General features: G+C 45.3%; 1 protein-coding gene across 1 annotated transcript in view; it reads right to left on the bottom strand.

Moving 5' to 3' along the window:
* The window catches only part of PGBD5 (piggyBac transposable element derived 5), a 67,217-nt gene that overhangs the window by 13,642 nt on the left and 37,458 nt on the right, over positions 1-16,117 (bottom strand). The window contains exons 3-4 of the mRNA XM_066611417.1: positions 7,113-7,540; positions 1,786-1,920 (exon numbers count right to left, since the gene is read on the bottom strand). Of these exons, the coding sequence (XP_066467514.1) occupies positions 1,786-1,920; positions 7,113-7,540 (563 nt within the window). The remainder of the gene's footprint in view (positions 1-1,785; positions 1,921-7,112; positions 7,541-16,117) is intronic.

The following is a 16,117-nucleotide window of genomic DNA, read 5'->3' as shown; positions in this document are numbered from 1 at the left end:
AGTGTCTTGCCCAAGTTGGCCAGCAACCTTTTATGATCAGATAATGTTCCACTGTGAAATATTGGGGGGGGGGAGCATGACCCAATCTGGCAACTTTGTATGCTAAAGCTAGGAGAAGCTCTACCTTTGGCTGTGCCTGTATCAGGGATATCTTGCAGACTAGCACTAGCACCATTTCTTTGAAGAAGCTCTTCTTCCTTAACTTGGAGCATTGTTTCACCTAGTGCTGTTGATTGCACAACTGCTGGTTTTCAGGTTTGCACCAATGTTTGCTCAAGATGATTCGTTTGTGTGAGGCATAATCATGATACCTGTGGCACCCTCTACCAGATTGGTGGAGGGTGCCACAGCTATCGCTTTCACTTGTTTCTTGCAAAAATGTTTCACCACTCTTTGATACTCTATGGTGGTTCTTTGCAAACTCCACTACTGAGAGTATCCCTTATTGAAGCTTCTTCATTGTAAGGATTTTAGCTGTGGTCCAAACAAGCTCTGCTGCTAGCTGAATCCATGCCAGGGGACTTTGTACATGTGTGTCTTTGTGAACAATGCACATCTCCAAAATGCATCTACATACTATGGCAAAGGGCTTTTGATATGGCATTTGCAGGGAAGGGTCTATGGTTCGAAGGGGAAAAGTCACAAACCTCCCTGGGTATGCCAGAGCCCTTGGACATACCTGAAGTGGTTCTTTGGAACCAAACTTCTTTTGCAGAAAACGTTTGGTTGGAAATGCATGGATAGTGATGGAGAGTTTACCATTTCCTCTCATTTAGATCAATTATCTCTTTGTAAGAACCAGTCATTTAGATTCAACCCAAGTCTCTTTTTGGTGCATTGAGCAAATTATTGTTTTCCTCTTTCCCAAAACAGCAGGCATTTTCCAAATAAGTGGTTGACTTCTTCATGGCCTTTGTCTAAATGCACTGGGAAGGTCATCAACATAAAGCTGAATGCAGTATTTAAGTCTGTAGTCACCCAGGAGGGCGAGGGGGGGGGAGAATCACAACTGTTTTTGCAGCCGTGCTATTGATAGGTTTACACTTTGAAGTGTTCATTTTCACAGTTTCTTGAAATCCTCTCTCACCTGACCCTTTCGAATATGAAGACAGAGCTGTCACAATGAGCACAGACATCAAAGGCCCTTGAGATTATTTTGGAAGCTATTTGGATGCAAGTCAAACACAAGTGTCAATTTCATTATTTTACGCAAGCTGTGGAGTGTGATCCTGTGATGTGTTTGAGTGTCATCCAGCTTCATTTACTCTTACAGTTTGAAGATGTGAGTTAATGGAGATGGATGCAGGACAGAAGACAGATTATAAAGTATTTCAAGCCCAGGAGATCTGGAATCTTTCCAGCACAGCTCCATTCTGAACAGATTTGCTTTACGATCTACATAGGCTCTTCTCTATTCCACTTCTCCTTCAGTGCAAGAGTCCATACAGGTCAGACAATCCTCCATGCTGTTGGTTTCCTCTGTTTGCAATGGGGAGGTGCAGTGACTGGCACTAAGGCGCTGTGCTTTGAGTTCCCCTGGCTTGACTTCTTCTAAGCTTTCTCACATTTTTACACACTGTTTCTTTGGTTCATACAGAGAGTGATTGCTACTGGAACTGAGGCTTTTTTCTACATTGATGTTGAAAATGTACATGGGTCAGAGGTCAGCTCTAGTCTAGCCTCATTGGCTAACCTGTAGGAAACTATCACAAAGTACAAATCAATACACTTCTTTGTCTAGTGACTCCTTGCAATCACGTGCAAATCAATCTCACTGGCTCTTACCTGGCAGATGAAGCCAGTTGAGGAGCACTGTCGTACCCAGAGACTGAATTTCCGCTTTTTCCTCTTGCGTAACTCTCGCTCTGTGCAGGTGGCAATGAAAACTGGGTCTTCATCAATCAGAGGTTCGTGGAGTACCTGGAATTGTAAGAGGCAACGTCATCCTGTGTTTGCATGGGACGCTGTGCTTTGAAGTCCTCAGACACAAGTATAGTACAAAAGCCTTGGGTTTATCCCCATTCAACCATGTACTTTATCATGTGATCTTGGTCCAGTTACTATCCTGCAGGCTAATCTACTTTGCTGGGTAGTTGGGAGGGCAAAAATGGGACACCTGCATGTACTGTGCAGGAAAGGCAAGAAATAGCCGTGATTGAGTAGTTTTTTAAAACCCTCTTCTACTGCCACATTATGTTGGTTGCACCAAAACCCAATGCAAGAAATAAACCTGTGATAGATATCTAGAAGATGTATTTTTCAAACATCACAGCTCATCCAGATCCCCTTGCTTTCAGAACTATGTTTCAAGGGAATATTCAATCACCCAATTGTAGAAACATATGTGAGAAAAAATTCAGTGGGCTTTGGGTTCAAAAGCGCTCTAGTAACAATTTTGCCAAGTACAGTCTTCCCATTCTCTAGGAAGTGTAGCTTCTGATGCCCAGTTCATTGTCATTACCTGCAGTGTTTTCTTGAGCACTAGTGAACTTGTAGCCTTACAAATGAAGCAAAGAACAGCTTGCTTAAGCGTCTGTTCTCTCCTGAGAACAATCCTTTGGCAATTTTAATTCCCTCCAGAATGTTAATCTTTAGCCGAGTTCATGTTGATTCTTGCCAGCCATTTTCCGCTTCTCCAGTTACCCAACAGCTTGAAACCGAGAAATGAGAGTTACCCTCCCCCAAATTACTCATTCAAAAATGCAGATCTGTTTTGCAAAGCATTTTTCATGGCAACCAACATCTCTGATGCCTCACAGAGTTCAAAAGGGCAATTATCATCACAGTGATAACTGCAGGAAGATGTTAAGCACCACAGATGGAGATATACCTTTCTTTTTTATCTTATTTATATTGATTTTTAATCTGCTTAATTTTTAACCCAGGGAATTGTGGCTGATTGCACTAGTTACAGCAACTGATAAGTAGATCCTTTCAGTCCACACAAAAAAATCATTTCGAGGGCCTGGATTATTTTGCAGAACACTGTTCAGATCTTTGACAAAATAACTTAGGACCTGAACTGGGCCTCCTTTTGTGGTGTCCCAATGTGAACCCATCCTCCCATCCCCTTTCAACTACTTATTGGAATGTAGCAGTATCAGGGTCAGGTTTCAGAGTGGCTATCACTATAGGCCTTCCAATAGGACCTAGAGTGTCATGAACATTCACGGCAATCACCACATGCTAGAAACCATGGGGAAGGTATAGTTAGACCCTCAGAATCTCCTGGCATCATGAAGCCAAGAAAAGTGATTGTAATGGCAGGAGAGATGCTTAACCCCATTTCATACTAGCCATTTTGTTCTGGGAGAAGCGGAGGCAGTCAATATCCCCACAGTGTTCAAATGTGAGACTGTCTGGCTTGTAACCCCTGGATGGCCAAGAGGGTACAAGTGGAGAAGAGAGTATAGACATCACCATCAACAGCTGGTGCCTAAGCTTCAGTTGGGAAGTAGGAGAGAGTTTCTAAACTCCCAGGGTTTTGCCTTTTATAGACAAGATTATGATTATCTTCATAGACAACAGGCCAGATGGTGAGCACTTTAGGACAGATTCAAAACCAAGCAACAGCAGTGAAACTTCTCTCACTGGTAACTGTGTACATCTTCATACTCATTGCAAGAGAAGCTTGGGGGGGGGGGGAGGGCTGCACTGTTTCCTGTACCACTGCTATGGTATAACCTGAAAGAGGAATGTAACAATGCATCAGATAGTCAAGTGTGCAAATCCAAGTCCCAGCCCCCTTCCCAGGCCTGATCTGCTTGCATGGATCAATGCGGACTTGCACTGGCAACATCCCTGGCACATGTTCGGGTTGACCCACTGCGGCTGCTGGAGCATACCTTGGGGGAAATGTCCCCTTACAGTGAGAAGACATTTGGAAGCTGAAACTCCCCCTCCCCTCAATGCAGCTTAGCCCATGCTGGTGCCCCTGCATTGCCATGCAGGGACTTGGGTAGGATTGGGCTGCCAGTTTTGGTATCAGAAGTTCGTTCCATTGGGAGAAGAGCACTTGGCAGAAGAGGCTACAGCTCTGCTCTCTTCTCCTGTGCATGCTTTTTGCTCTATAGATTGACACATACCAAGACATCTATGCCCCACTTTCTACATGAAATGTTAAAATTTCTATGCACTGAAGAACATCCAAAATAGACTTTGAGTTCTTTCCATCTCATGGTATTTCTTACTACCTACAGATAGAGATGACCCAAAATATTTCAGTGCCCCGGGCAGAAAATCCAAAGGGTTTTCTCCACAATAGCAAACAAAATCAGTGACAATTTGCTGCTCTGTAATGGTACCCCAAAACTGACTTCCTAAAGGTGGGCTCCTACTTTGGAAAGACAAGTGTTTGAATCTCAAAGAGCCTAGCATATTCCCATCAACAGTAGTCAGAGGGAGCCAGCAACACTTTCAGAGACAATATTTCTTCTTTCCTTGCATCCCCAGAGAGGAGGAGGATGGGGAGTCACTTCACACCTACCCAACCAGGTACTAGACAGCAGGACTTGGTGGTTTCAAAGCAGAATTACTTGGCATGCTTTGGGGGTAACTTCCTAGACTCATTCTAATAATACCAATCCTTGTCTGCAGTGTGAATGCACAGGAATCTGCACAGTGCCCCACATGACTTGCAGGAGTCGTTTATGCTGAAGCCAGCAAAGGTTACACTCAAAACCCACCAAACTTTCTCAACTGATGCCTGTGTTGTGATTCAGTCATTAGGTGAAGAGCCACAAATATTGTAGTCAGGAGGGTAAAAGAACACTAGTGGCAATGGGAGTGCCCAATGTGAGTGGGTGAGGGCTCAGTGCAAGGCACTGCCCCGGGTTCCCCAGCAATCTCAGAGCCAGCATTAATCTGCCAACTCCATTCAAGGAAATCCTAGTCTTTCAAGCAGCGCTGAGCACTTTAATTCCCACACTGTCCAAAGTGCGATGACAAAATACTTAGCCCAGTGACAGCTTTCCTAAGACTAAGACCAACCTTGAAAACCCCCTCCCTCTTTGCTATTTTATGCATCAGAATATGTCGAGTTGTTAACCTGAGTACATTAGGAAATAAATTCAACAACCAAAATGCTGTCAAGAGAATGAGGTGCCAAACCGAAAGGTCTCTGAATAATTCATCTGAGATCTGTGTTCAACCAGAGCAGAAGCTGCCATTTCAGCACCTGCCAATCTGAGATCTGTGCGCTCCCAGCAGTATGGAAAAGAAGGGAGCCAAGAGAAAAGGCAACCGGAAAGCAAGAGCTGGCTTCCAAATATGGCCAAAGACAGGTATAATATGGGCAGAGCTAGATGTTTGGCGCAACTTCTATGATAATAACAGGCTGATTCACCTTGTGTAGGAGTTTCAAACAAAGGCAAAAGATTGTAAGTTAAAAGGACCTGGAACAAGAGAGATGTAGAGATGGATTTTGATAAAATTTAGGATTGAGAGCATTTATATCAATCCATTCTGCCAAGCTTTTGGCAGTCAGTTAAAGTTAAAAGACTGATTCAAACATCTGTGTGCGTGACCTGGGCCCCAATCCTATCCCCCACCATGTTATAGCATTCAGCCATGCCAAAGGAGGCCACACTGCATGTTATGGTGGTGGGGAGATCAGGTAGCCTGAAGGAGGTAAGTACAAATATTTTATTAAACCCCTAATAGTCTGCCCAATGGGAAATGGGTCTCCTTGGACTGACATCAGCCAATTTGCTGACATAGGTCTGAGGAGGAAAAAAATGGCAGGGGGTTTTTTAAAAAGAGGAGTCACTCATCCTGTGTGTATCTGCAGCCAGATCCACCCCCTCCCTCCCCCCAAACACTCCCCCAGTTCTCCCAACATGACACCTTACCCTCCCTCCCCCCCAAAAAACTGCCCCCCACCTCAGCTCCCCTGCTTTGGTGCAGGTTGCTGGCTGCAGTAACAGGCCTCTGATTCTACTGCTTTGCAGTGGTCACTTGGAAAAGGCTGCCGCTGGTGTGCTCCACATGACTTTTGCAGCCACTTTATGATAGCAGGTCAGTGTCCCGCTGCCATAAATCCAAGGATGGGACTGGGCAGTTGGTTCCTTAGCACCAGGTGAAACATAGCTGAACATGTGAATGACATCAGCAAAAAGCATTGGGCATAGTTCAACAGATAATAGCTGTGACTTAGGTTGCTTCTTCACTAGCTATTTAGTTCAGCATTGCTAACCTTCATTCATTCACAGTATGTTTTTTTTTAACTGAGAATTTAGATGACAGTCCGGTCAACCCAATTCTTCAAGTTTTCTTTAAAATTTAACTGGTATTGAACTATTTGCACAGACTGCTTGAACAAAGCAGATACCGAAAAACCCCAAACTCCAGGAAACTGTTTTGTTTGGCCTACTGAACAATTTGTGAACGCTTTTTAATGTGCAACAGGTGAAAGTAGCTGAAATGATTTTGTGACTTCGAAGCCATTACAAAAGTTGTGCCAATAACATTTAATATAATGTAGTCAACTAGCAGTTGAAACCATGTTTAGGCTATAGTTACTTAGGCCCAAATCCTAACCAACATTCCAGCACTGGCATAGCTGTGCCACTGGGGCATGTGCGTCATCCTGCAGGTGGGGGGGCAGTCATGGAGGCCTCCTCAAGGTAAGGAAATGTTTCTTCCCTTACCTTGGAGTTGCATTGCCCTTATTTCGGTGCTGGAAAGTTAGGTAGGGTTGTGCCCTTAGTAATTATAGTTGAATTTCTTTGAAAAAAATGCATGGCAAATCTGTTCATCCTGAGACCCCACTCTATACAAGACTGTTGCCAGTCCCAGTGTGTTAGCATATCTTATAATACATGAACCACATGTTTGTCACACTCATACTTCTACATTTTCAAGTGTACATGTAAAACATGTACCCTGAAAGTCTATATGTGCAGCTCCTGTGAAGCAAAGGGACTGAATGTGCTACCTAACATGCTCTACTATCAACGTTTCTTTTTTAGTATGAGGTCCTACTGTGTAAGCTCGTCTTCCAAGCAGTGAGTTCATTTGTACATTCTGCAGTTCTGAAGATCGAGTACAAAGTGGTCTCTGGTACAGTCTGTAGGATGCTAAGACGTTCCATATTTCACGTGCTTAACTCTCACCTGGGTTTGGGAGGGCTTAAAGGCAGAATCAAAGCTATGTTGTAGAGAGTCCAGAAAGGGCTGGATTTTGTAGAGGCCATGTGTAGTCTGACTGGAACGGAAGGCCACAATATGGAAGTACTTGAGAATCTTCTCAAATCTTGGCTGAGTCATGATCAGTGCTATGCTCTTGTTGCTATAGAAACCACCACTCCAGATGCTGAGGACAGACTCGCAGTGGTGAGTGCTTGTGGATATCATGTACGCCAGGAAAGCCTTAATTTCAGTCAGGGTGACATCTATCCAGGCGTCATCACTCCCAAATCGCTCCTGGTACTTCTTGGCATACATATTTGTTTGTACCACCATGTTCTTTAGTACATTGTCGGGCACAAAGAGTTGGAAGAAGTCCATAGCACTGGCAGTTGGTGGCATTTTGCGAGTTGGGCCTAGAAGGCAAAAATAATCACATTAAGTTCACTTTCCTCCCTATTCGTTATGCTCATTACATTGCTGAGAATGGAATGGTTCTAGTTAGGCATCACACTCAAAGGCAGGAGGGTTCCCAACAGTCCGTAGCACAGTTAACAGTTGCAAACCCATATGCAGTCCATGCTTGAGAAAATTAAAGTTATGTGCCAAGGAAACCTGGTTGTTATGACCCATATAGATTATGCAACTTTGCAGCACTTCTTCTGCCTGGTATGCAGTGCATGTTTTCTGGAAAAATAAGCCTACTGTGTTCAATTTCTCCCTATGGAATGGGTTTAATCTACATTTACTCTTATTCAGAACACAGGAAGCCACCTTAGACTGAGTGCAGGCAGGGGTTGGCCACATCAAGCTTGGGATAAGGGATTAAGCCCATGTGAGCACCCACCTGGCCCTTGAACCCTCAGTACAGTGGCAATGCTCAACAGAGCCTCTGAGGGGAATTTGATCAGGAGGTACAAAGTTTCTTTTGGGTCCCTTTGCATTTAGGGAGGGGTGAAACAGAGTGAGGGAGGGTAGTGACAGGCAAGCAAAATGGGGGCAGGGAGGGGTAAAAAAGGATGGGGGGAGAGCGGAGACAGCTGGAAAAGTCTTTGGAGCCGAAGTCTACCCACCCATGTGACAATGGCAGCTAGATACAATAATATGGAAAACCAAACACACTCGTAAGTCTCTCTAAAACCTTTTAAATATAGACAATCCTGCAGAAAATGAGCATCATCATATTTAGGCTCACACCAGACTAGAAAGTGTCCTGAGTGTACAGAAATTTACTTCTGCAGCAGCTGTGTCCTTGATCTTCTTCATGGTAAGCAGATCCACACTGCTGGAGCTTCCTTGGGGTAAGGGAACATTTGTTCCCTTGCCCTGGGATAAACCTGTCTGAGACTACTGGGTATATTCAGACCTGTGTCTGTTCGATAGCTTGTGCAAGTCTGCATGGACCCAGATCAGGTTGGAAAAGGTTAGGATAGCGGCATGTGCTGCCACCACCGATACTGCCCCCTTTCCATCCCTGTCTCCATTGTCTCCATTCCCTTCATCACCTCATTCCTTTCCCATTCCCACTCTGTTCTGCCCCCTCCCTGTCTCCCTCTGACCCCTTGAGCCAACCTACCAGCACTGGTGGGCTTCCCAGGTCCACTGGCATGAAGACCCAGCTAATACCGCTTATGAAGTTGGTCAGGTCTTTATTGCCTTTTGTGACGGCTGTAAAGTGCCTTATGCTGCCAGAGCAAGACTTCCAGTGGCACAAAGCCCAAATAGGATTGGGCCATCAGTGTGGCTTCCAACCAAAAATTAAAATAATTGTGATGCACTTGTGATAAATCTCCATGAATGGCTCCCCAGCATTTTCTATTCTGGGCTACGTGCCTGAGAAAGAAGATTCACTTCTTCCCCTTAGAAGAAACATTTGTATTCATAAGACACCGTCATACATGCGCACACTTGACTTTTCGGAAGAACCAGGAAGGTAACGGGGAGGAGAGACTGCTATTTTTTTACATAATTATTTTTTCAATAGCAGGCACTCACCAGTGCAGATCTTTTCAGGAAAATGATTATGTTAAAGTGGTGTTCATTTGCCCAACAAATGTGTTCCCTGAGTGCAACTATTTCTGCTTGCCAGCATTAATATATACCAAAATGATGTGTTTTTTTTAATGTAATAAAACAATTCATTCCACCATGGTCACAGCTCGCTACATGCGTACTACAGAACCCCACACTGTTGGAGAGAGGCAAAATGCCCATCCAACCCTTCAGTCACCCCACACCTCTGGGATGCTGAGATGCCCATTCAGAGCAAAGACAGATTCCAATTTGCACCCCAGAAAGTCACCCTATTTCTCTGAGATGAGGTGTGCAGCCACCCTCCAAAAGCGTCCCCACTGCTTCAGGTGTCGCCTCTAAAATGTCTCTGTCTCAGAATCTACTTCACTGACCCAAGTCTTGAAATGGGGTATGTTAATTAAAAAAATCTAAGACAAAATCATTTTTTATTATTTTCTAGACACTATCAGTCAAGCAAAGTAGTATTTGGGCTCTTAATAAATATGTAGTTGTTTTAGTTCATATCTCTGAAAGGCAACTAAACAAAACAGGGTAATTTTTCATACAATACAGAGTTAATACACTCTGTGTCTATGTGTGTGTTTGTGTTACAGTTAATGTCAGAAAAGACATTTGCCAGTTGTAACTCTTAATATTCCATTGGCCCAATCTTATCCCTGCTATGTATCCTCATATACGCTAGCATAACAACAGCCCCATGGGGACTTGAACCCTTGCCATGGAGGGGATTGTGTGTTTGTGTCATATGACTACCCCCTTCTAAAGGAACTATCTTTCTACCTGTGCTCTGCTCTGCTCAGAGGTATCCCTTGGATGAATGGGTTTATGTGAGTGGGATAAGGGACTCGACCCTTCAGTGCAGAGATCACTAGTAGTTCTTTGTTTTTGGCCCTTTGCTGCTGATGTCACTGTGACTCCAGTGGGTAGAGGCACTATGGCATTCTTGTGTCATGCTGTGTGTGTCTTTGTGTGTGGCGTCTTCCATGGTTAGGGTGGTGCCTGCGGCTATGTGACTCATTCCCAGGAATGGGAACTCAAGTCAGGTAACTTGAGTCTGAGTTGCAAAAAATCAGTGTTTTTTGCAGACTCGTGAAGACTCAAATCACCTGTGACAATGACTCAGGCACTAACTTGAGTCTGAGGCCACTTGACTCACGACACTTATTACCCACACGCACACACTGGAGTCTGTCTGGGCAAGCAGCAGGGAAGTTCCAGCCAGGAGGCAGGGAAGCGTTAATGTTTTGCTTTAACATCAAGCTGGGGGGGTGGGGTGGGAAGGCAGAAGCTCGCTCTCTTTTCCTTTGATGATCATTGAAGGAAGGATGGGCAGTCTGATTTTTTTCTTTGGCTGAGGTAGGGCAGAAGGAGGAGCCCAAGGGGGTTCTTGCCTTTGAATTGACTGGGGAAGCCTGGGGAGGGGGAGGAAGTGGTTTGTAGCCATCACACTTTCCTGTGGGCTCCAGTAGCATAGCTAGAGGCGGTGCAAAGCACTAAGTTTTGCAAGGAGAAACACCTTGGCTTGCAAACCACTACTTGTTGCACAGAGCCTCACCACAGGTGTGCAAGCGGCCCCCTCCCCTTCAGAGCTGGGAAGTGCAGTGCAGGGGTGGCAGGTGAGGCAGAACTGCCCTGTCACTGTCCGTGGAAAAACATCCCTGCCTGCTTACACCTGAGGAGGCTCTCCTTATACCCGCTTTCTCATGGCATGTTAAATGTTCTGTACGTAATTATGATAGAAATGGACATTTCCTAAAGATACTTAAGGTGACTGTTGGCATCCTTCAGTCTCGGGAGACTATGGTATCGCACTCTGAATGGTGGTTCTGGAACAGAGTGTCCTCTCCAGTGTGCGAAGCCTGGGTAAAGTAGATATGGAGGATAGACTGTTTCCCATGCAGCAAATCCCCCCTCTCCACATTGCTGGAATGGTCCAAAGGAAAGGCAGAGGCCAATACGGTTGGTTCCAGCGGCGTTGCAGGAGTTGCCAGAACGTGAGTGTGTTCAGCCATGAACTGCCTCAGGGACTCCAGCTCCGGATTTTGCCTCGAGGTTGACTCCTGAAGCCTTTTCCATAACTGGATGTAGCCACAAGGCAGTGGAGGTGACATTGATTGATACAGATCACAAATTTCCTTCCTTCTGACATTATCCTTCTATGTGATCTTAAGGCTTACTTGGAAATGTCAACATTAATCAAATTTCTGATACTATTACACACACACATGCAGGCAGGCAGGCACACACACACACACAGAGAGAGAGAGAGAGAGAGAGAGAGAGAGAGAGAGAGAGAGAATGTTTGCATCAAAACACTGTATATACATAGTGTGTCAACTGTGAACATATATTTTCTTATATATAAACTCCTACATTTCTGTGTTTTTAGTTACAGTATTCAGTTGCTTCATATATGCTTGAACTCTCCTGGCCAAATTATTTTAAAGGCATTGTGAACAAGCACGTATTCCCTCTCCTAAAGCCATTCTAAAGGGTTCTGAGGCACCCCCCTCTCCCCATACATACACTGTGCCTTTCCCCAAAAAGCCAGTTGTGAAGTCAGCACTGGAAGCCACTTGCAATTAGCATCTTTGGTGATTTAAATTCAGGAATGGACATGACAGGCGCTTAGTCTTGTGCCCCTGTACTCTGTACAGCATGTTCCGGCTCTGATAAGCACGAATGCCACTGCCTGCTGCAGCAGTCCAACTAGATCCAGTATCGGGGGGGGGGGAGGGGAGGGGAAGGCAACAATAAACTACATATACAACCTGTCATTACAGTCCAAGAAAAGCTATGCATCACAGGGAGTGCAAATGGTGAGGGTGCAAATGGAGAGAGTGCAAACTCTCACAAAGGACACAAAGGCAGGTTCTGTAGCTCTGTGGAAGCAGGCATTTGCTCTGCAGGTAAGAGGTACTGGGCTTCCTGGCATCTTCAATTGGGGCAGAGAAAAATTCCTGTCTGAAGCCCCCAGTTCTGGTCTGTACTATTGAAAATACTGACCTAAATGGACCAATGTTCCAACTCAGTATAAGGCAGCTTCCTACATCAATGTTCATAATCAATTAAATAAGTTCAGCAATAATGGTCTTGCAAGTAACTGATTATTTCATAGTAGGGAATAATTTGCTAAAATTGGAGAAGTCAAGGGGTGAGGTTTGTGGATTAAACATTCTCTTGGGTTTTGCCCCAAAGCACTAAAAGAGGTTAGTTAAGAAGTCCATTATATTTACCATTTGCCACCTCAACCCAATGTCTGATTATACATATTCCGATTTTTCCAAGGACCAGATCACATTCCTCTCAACTTCAAAATAAAAATAAATGCCTGTATAGTATGTCAAACTCCCTGTTTACCATACTCGGTTCAGAGATTGTCACAGTCAGCCCTGTTTAGCTCCCACTAAAAATGGCACATAGGTCAATCATCCAAAAACTGACTGTATGTCTTGACAATTTAACACCTTGTCAGTGTGCCGTCAGATGAAAAAAGTTGAAAATCGCTGGGCTATAACCTTTGCCCATTAGACGTGGGGGAAGGCGGGGCTCTATCCACAGAGAATACACAGATAACTGCCTAGGACCCCCCTATCCCCTGCCATTTAAAATACTGGCCATGGTTGACCCTCCTTTGATAGTCTTCTAGCTAGATCTTCCTCTTAAATAATATTCCCAGCAACTGGCAATTAAAACAACAAATGACACCCACACACCATGCACTGCATTGCACTTCAGGGCAATTTAAGAAAATCACATTGTGCCAGAAGCCACTGGGTAATTATTTATAGCAGTGGAGGGCAAGAGGTATTACTAACAGGTCCTTCATGGCTGCCATATGGCTAATATGATGCAACATGGAATTAAAATAATGCTGCTTTAACGTGTTTCACTATGGAGCCACCATGTAGCACAGAGAAAAACAGTTATGAGAAAATACTTTTCGATCCTATAGACCCTCAACAAGTACGTGCTCTTTTTTCTCAGCAGAGAATCAGAGGCACCCAGGCAGAAGAACACGGCTCAATAGCTGTGATTCAGCTGCAGTGCAGCATGAATTCCTACTCCCCGAGGTAAAGGACTTGGCAGGGGCTAGAAAAGAGCAACAATAAATGCCACTCTGGCCAATATTTCCATGTCTGCAGTCCAAGTTAGATATTCACTACCGTGGAATAGTTGACAGTCATGTTGTACAATGGGGCGTAAAACAATGTGCTAATTTATGTCGGTTGCCAACCAGGGGGAATGTACTAGTAGGTGTCTCAACTACTTTCTGGAGAGAGGAGAAGGAGAATAGACAGAGGAAATGTGGGCAGAAATGGGAGGAACAATGATAAAGGTTGCAATCCAATATACTTTTCTTGAGAGTAAATCCCATTGAACACAGTGGGGCTTATTTCTGAGTAAGCTTGCATATGATTCCACTGAAAGACATAAGAAAGATATGTAGATGCACTGGGTCCCCAAGTTACAGGCAACCAAGTGATGGATGACTGTGTTGGCACAGTCACAGACCATCCATTGTGAAACTTTTGCCCAGGCATGAAACTGCTGGGCCAGCAAGAGCCAGCTGTTTTGACCAATGCACATTCTGACCTCTGGATGTATGTTGGGGGTGTATGAGGTTTTGAGATTGCCCTCAAAAGATATTGGTTGCTTCTACATAAGCATTTCCTCTGAGACTGCCATATTTGATCACTCACTTTCTACAGAGCATTCCCATGACGTTGTCAGACTCTTGCGTTATATTGATTACTGTAGTACCCTCCCACATCTTTTCAGATCTGATTTTTGGTCATTTTTAAAAGTAGAAAATGCAACAGTCTCGCATTTTGCAGCTTGTTTAGTGTTAGCAAAACGCTGTAAAGGATTTTAACTGTTTCGTTGAAAAGGAAAACTTCCCATTTGCCATTTCAGCTCATTTGTTACTTCCTAGGTCAGCATGGTTGGGAGATTAGTATTGAATTGCCCCTCCATTGTCTCTTATTTCACTAGCTATTTATTTCCTGTAGGGCAGCAGTTCTCAAACTCGCAGGGAGTTTGAGCTCCGCAGTAAGTCCTTGTAGGGGAGGGGGAGGCGGTGACGTGATCGCCTGGATCACGTCACTTTTGAAGGGGCACAGGAGCTTGGCCAGACTTACCACAGCCTTCTGCAGCCTCCTGGGGGTGCGAGTAGTCCTGCGCCAGCCTCCGCAGGGCTCCCTAACACGTGGAGACTGTGAAAATAATGAGAGAAACCCACTTCCAGTCTCCACATGTTGGGAGCCCTGCAGAGGCTGGCGCAGGGCTCCCCGCACCCCAGGAAAGCTGCAGCAGGCTAAGTCCAGTCAAGCCCCTGCACCCCTTCAAAGTGACGTGATCCTGGTGATCGTGTTGCTGCCTTCCCCCTCCCCAACCCTTAAGGGGGAAGAGGCCAGGCTTTTCTGGCTGGGGTGTCGCGATGACCCAGTTTGAGAACCACTGCTGTAGGGGCTTGTGAATTAATGACTTTTTCCCATGATCTTATCTTTTTTCTTTCTTTTATGAGAAATTACCACTATTTTGTCAAAAAGGAAATAAAAGGAAAAAAAGAAATCAGTAATTTCAGAGGAAGAGAGAGTGAGCGGCCAAGCAAGCAAGCAAGAGAGAGAGAGAGAGAGAGAGAGAGAGAGAGAGAGGTGCAAGCATTTTGGAGACAGAAGTGGTGGGTAAAAGAGATTCAGTACAGTACCTAATACAACTTCTTGTATTAGGGGCTTCTTGTAGTGGGGGATTCGATTATTAGAAACATAGAGAGGGGGGTTTGCGACGGATGTGAGGACCGCATGGTGACTTGCCTGCCTGGTGCGAAGGTTGCGGACATCACTTCTCGTCTAGACAGGCTAGTAGACAGTGCTGGGGGAGAGGTAGCGGCTGTGGTGCATGTCGGCACCAACGACGTGGGCAAGTGTAGCTGGGAGGTCCTGGAGGCCAAATTTAGGCTTTTAGGCAGGAAGCTGAAAGCCAGGACCTCAAAGGTAGCGTTCTCTGAAGTGCTACCTGTTCCACGCGCAGGGCCAGCTAGGCAGGCGGAGATCAGGGGTCTCAATGTGTGGATGAGACGGTGGTGTAGGGAGGAGGGGTTTAGATTCGTTAGGCACTGGGGAACGTTTTGGGACAAGTGGGGCCTGTACAAGAGGGACGGGCTCCATTTGAACCAGAATGGAACCAGACTGCTGGCGCATAACATTAAAAAGGTGGCAGAGCAGCTTTTAAACTGATCCCTGGGGGAAGGCCGACAGGAGCCGAGGGGCATCCGGTTCGGGACTCCTCATCCCTATGGGATGAGGATGGGGAGGTTAGAGAACAACAAGACAAAGGCAGGGTAGGAGAAGAAATTGGGAAAGGTAGGGAGATGGGATGTGATAGACGGTTTGGCACAATGAGAGGATGTGGGGACAAAGGAGCGAATAAGCAGCCCATCCTGGGGCATTCCATGTATAAATGCTTTTATGCGAATGCCCGAAGTCTACGAGCAAAGGTGGGAGAACTGGAATGTCTGGTAACAAGGGAAAACATTGACATAGTGGGCATAACGGAAACCTGGTGGAATGCGGAGAATCAGTGGGATACCGCAATCCCGGGCTATAAACTCTACAGGAGGGACAGGCAGGGGCGTGTTGGAGGTGGGGTGGCCCTTTATGTTAAGGAAGGGATAGAATCCAGCAAAGTAGAGATTGAAGGTGGGTCCGACTCCACCGTAGAATCTCTGTGGGTTAAATTACCAGGCTTGAGCAGCGATGTAATACTGGGGGTGTGCTATCGTCCTCCAGACCAGAAATCTGATGGGGACCTTGAAATGAGGAAACAGATCAGGGAGGTGACAAGGAAGGACAGGGTTGTAATCATGGGGGACTTCAATTATCCTCATATTGACTGGGTCAATTTGTGTTCTGGTCAAGATAAGGAAACCGGATTTCTTGACGTGCTAAATGACTGTG

This window comes from Tiliqua scincoides, chromosome 1, assembly GCF_035046505.1.
Source record: "Tiliqua scincoides isolate rTilSci1 chromosome 1, rTilSci1.hap2, whole genome shotgun sequence".
Classification (NCBI taxonomy): Eukaryota; Metazoa; Chordata; class Lepidosauria; order Squamata; family Scincidae; genus Tiliqua; species Tiliqua scincoides.
The sequence above is the reverse complement of the archived record's forward strand: the minus strand, read 5'-3'. Positions and strand labels throughout refer to the sequence as shown.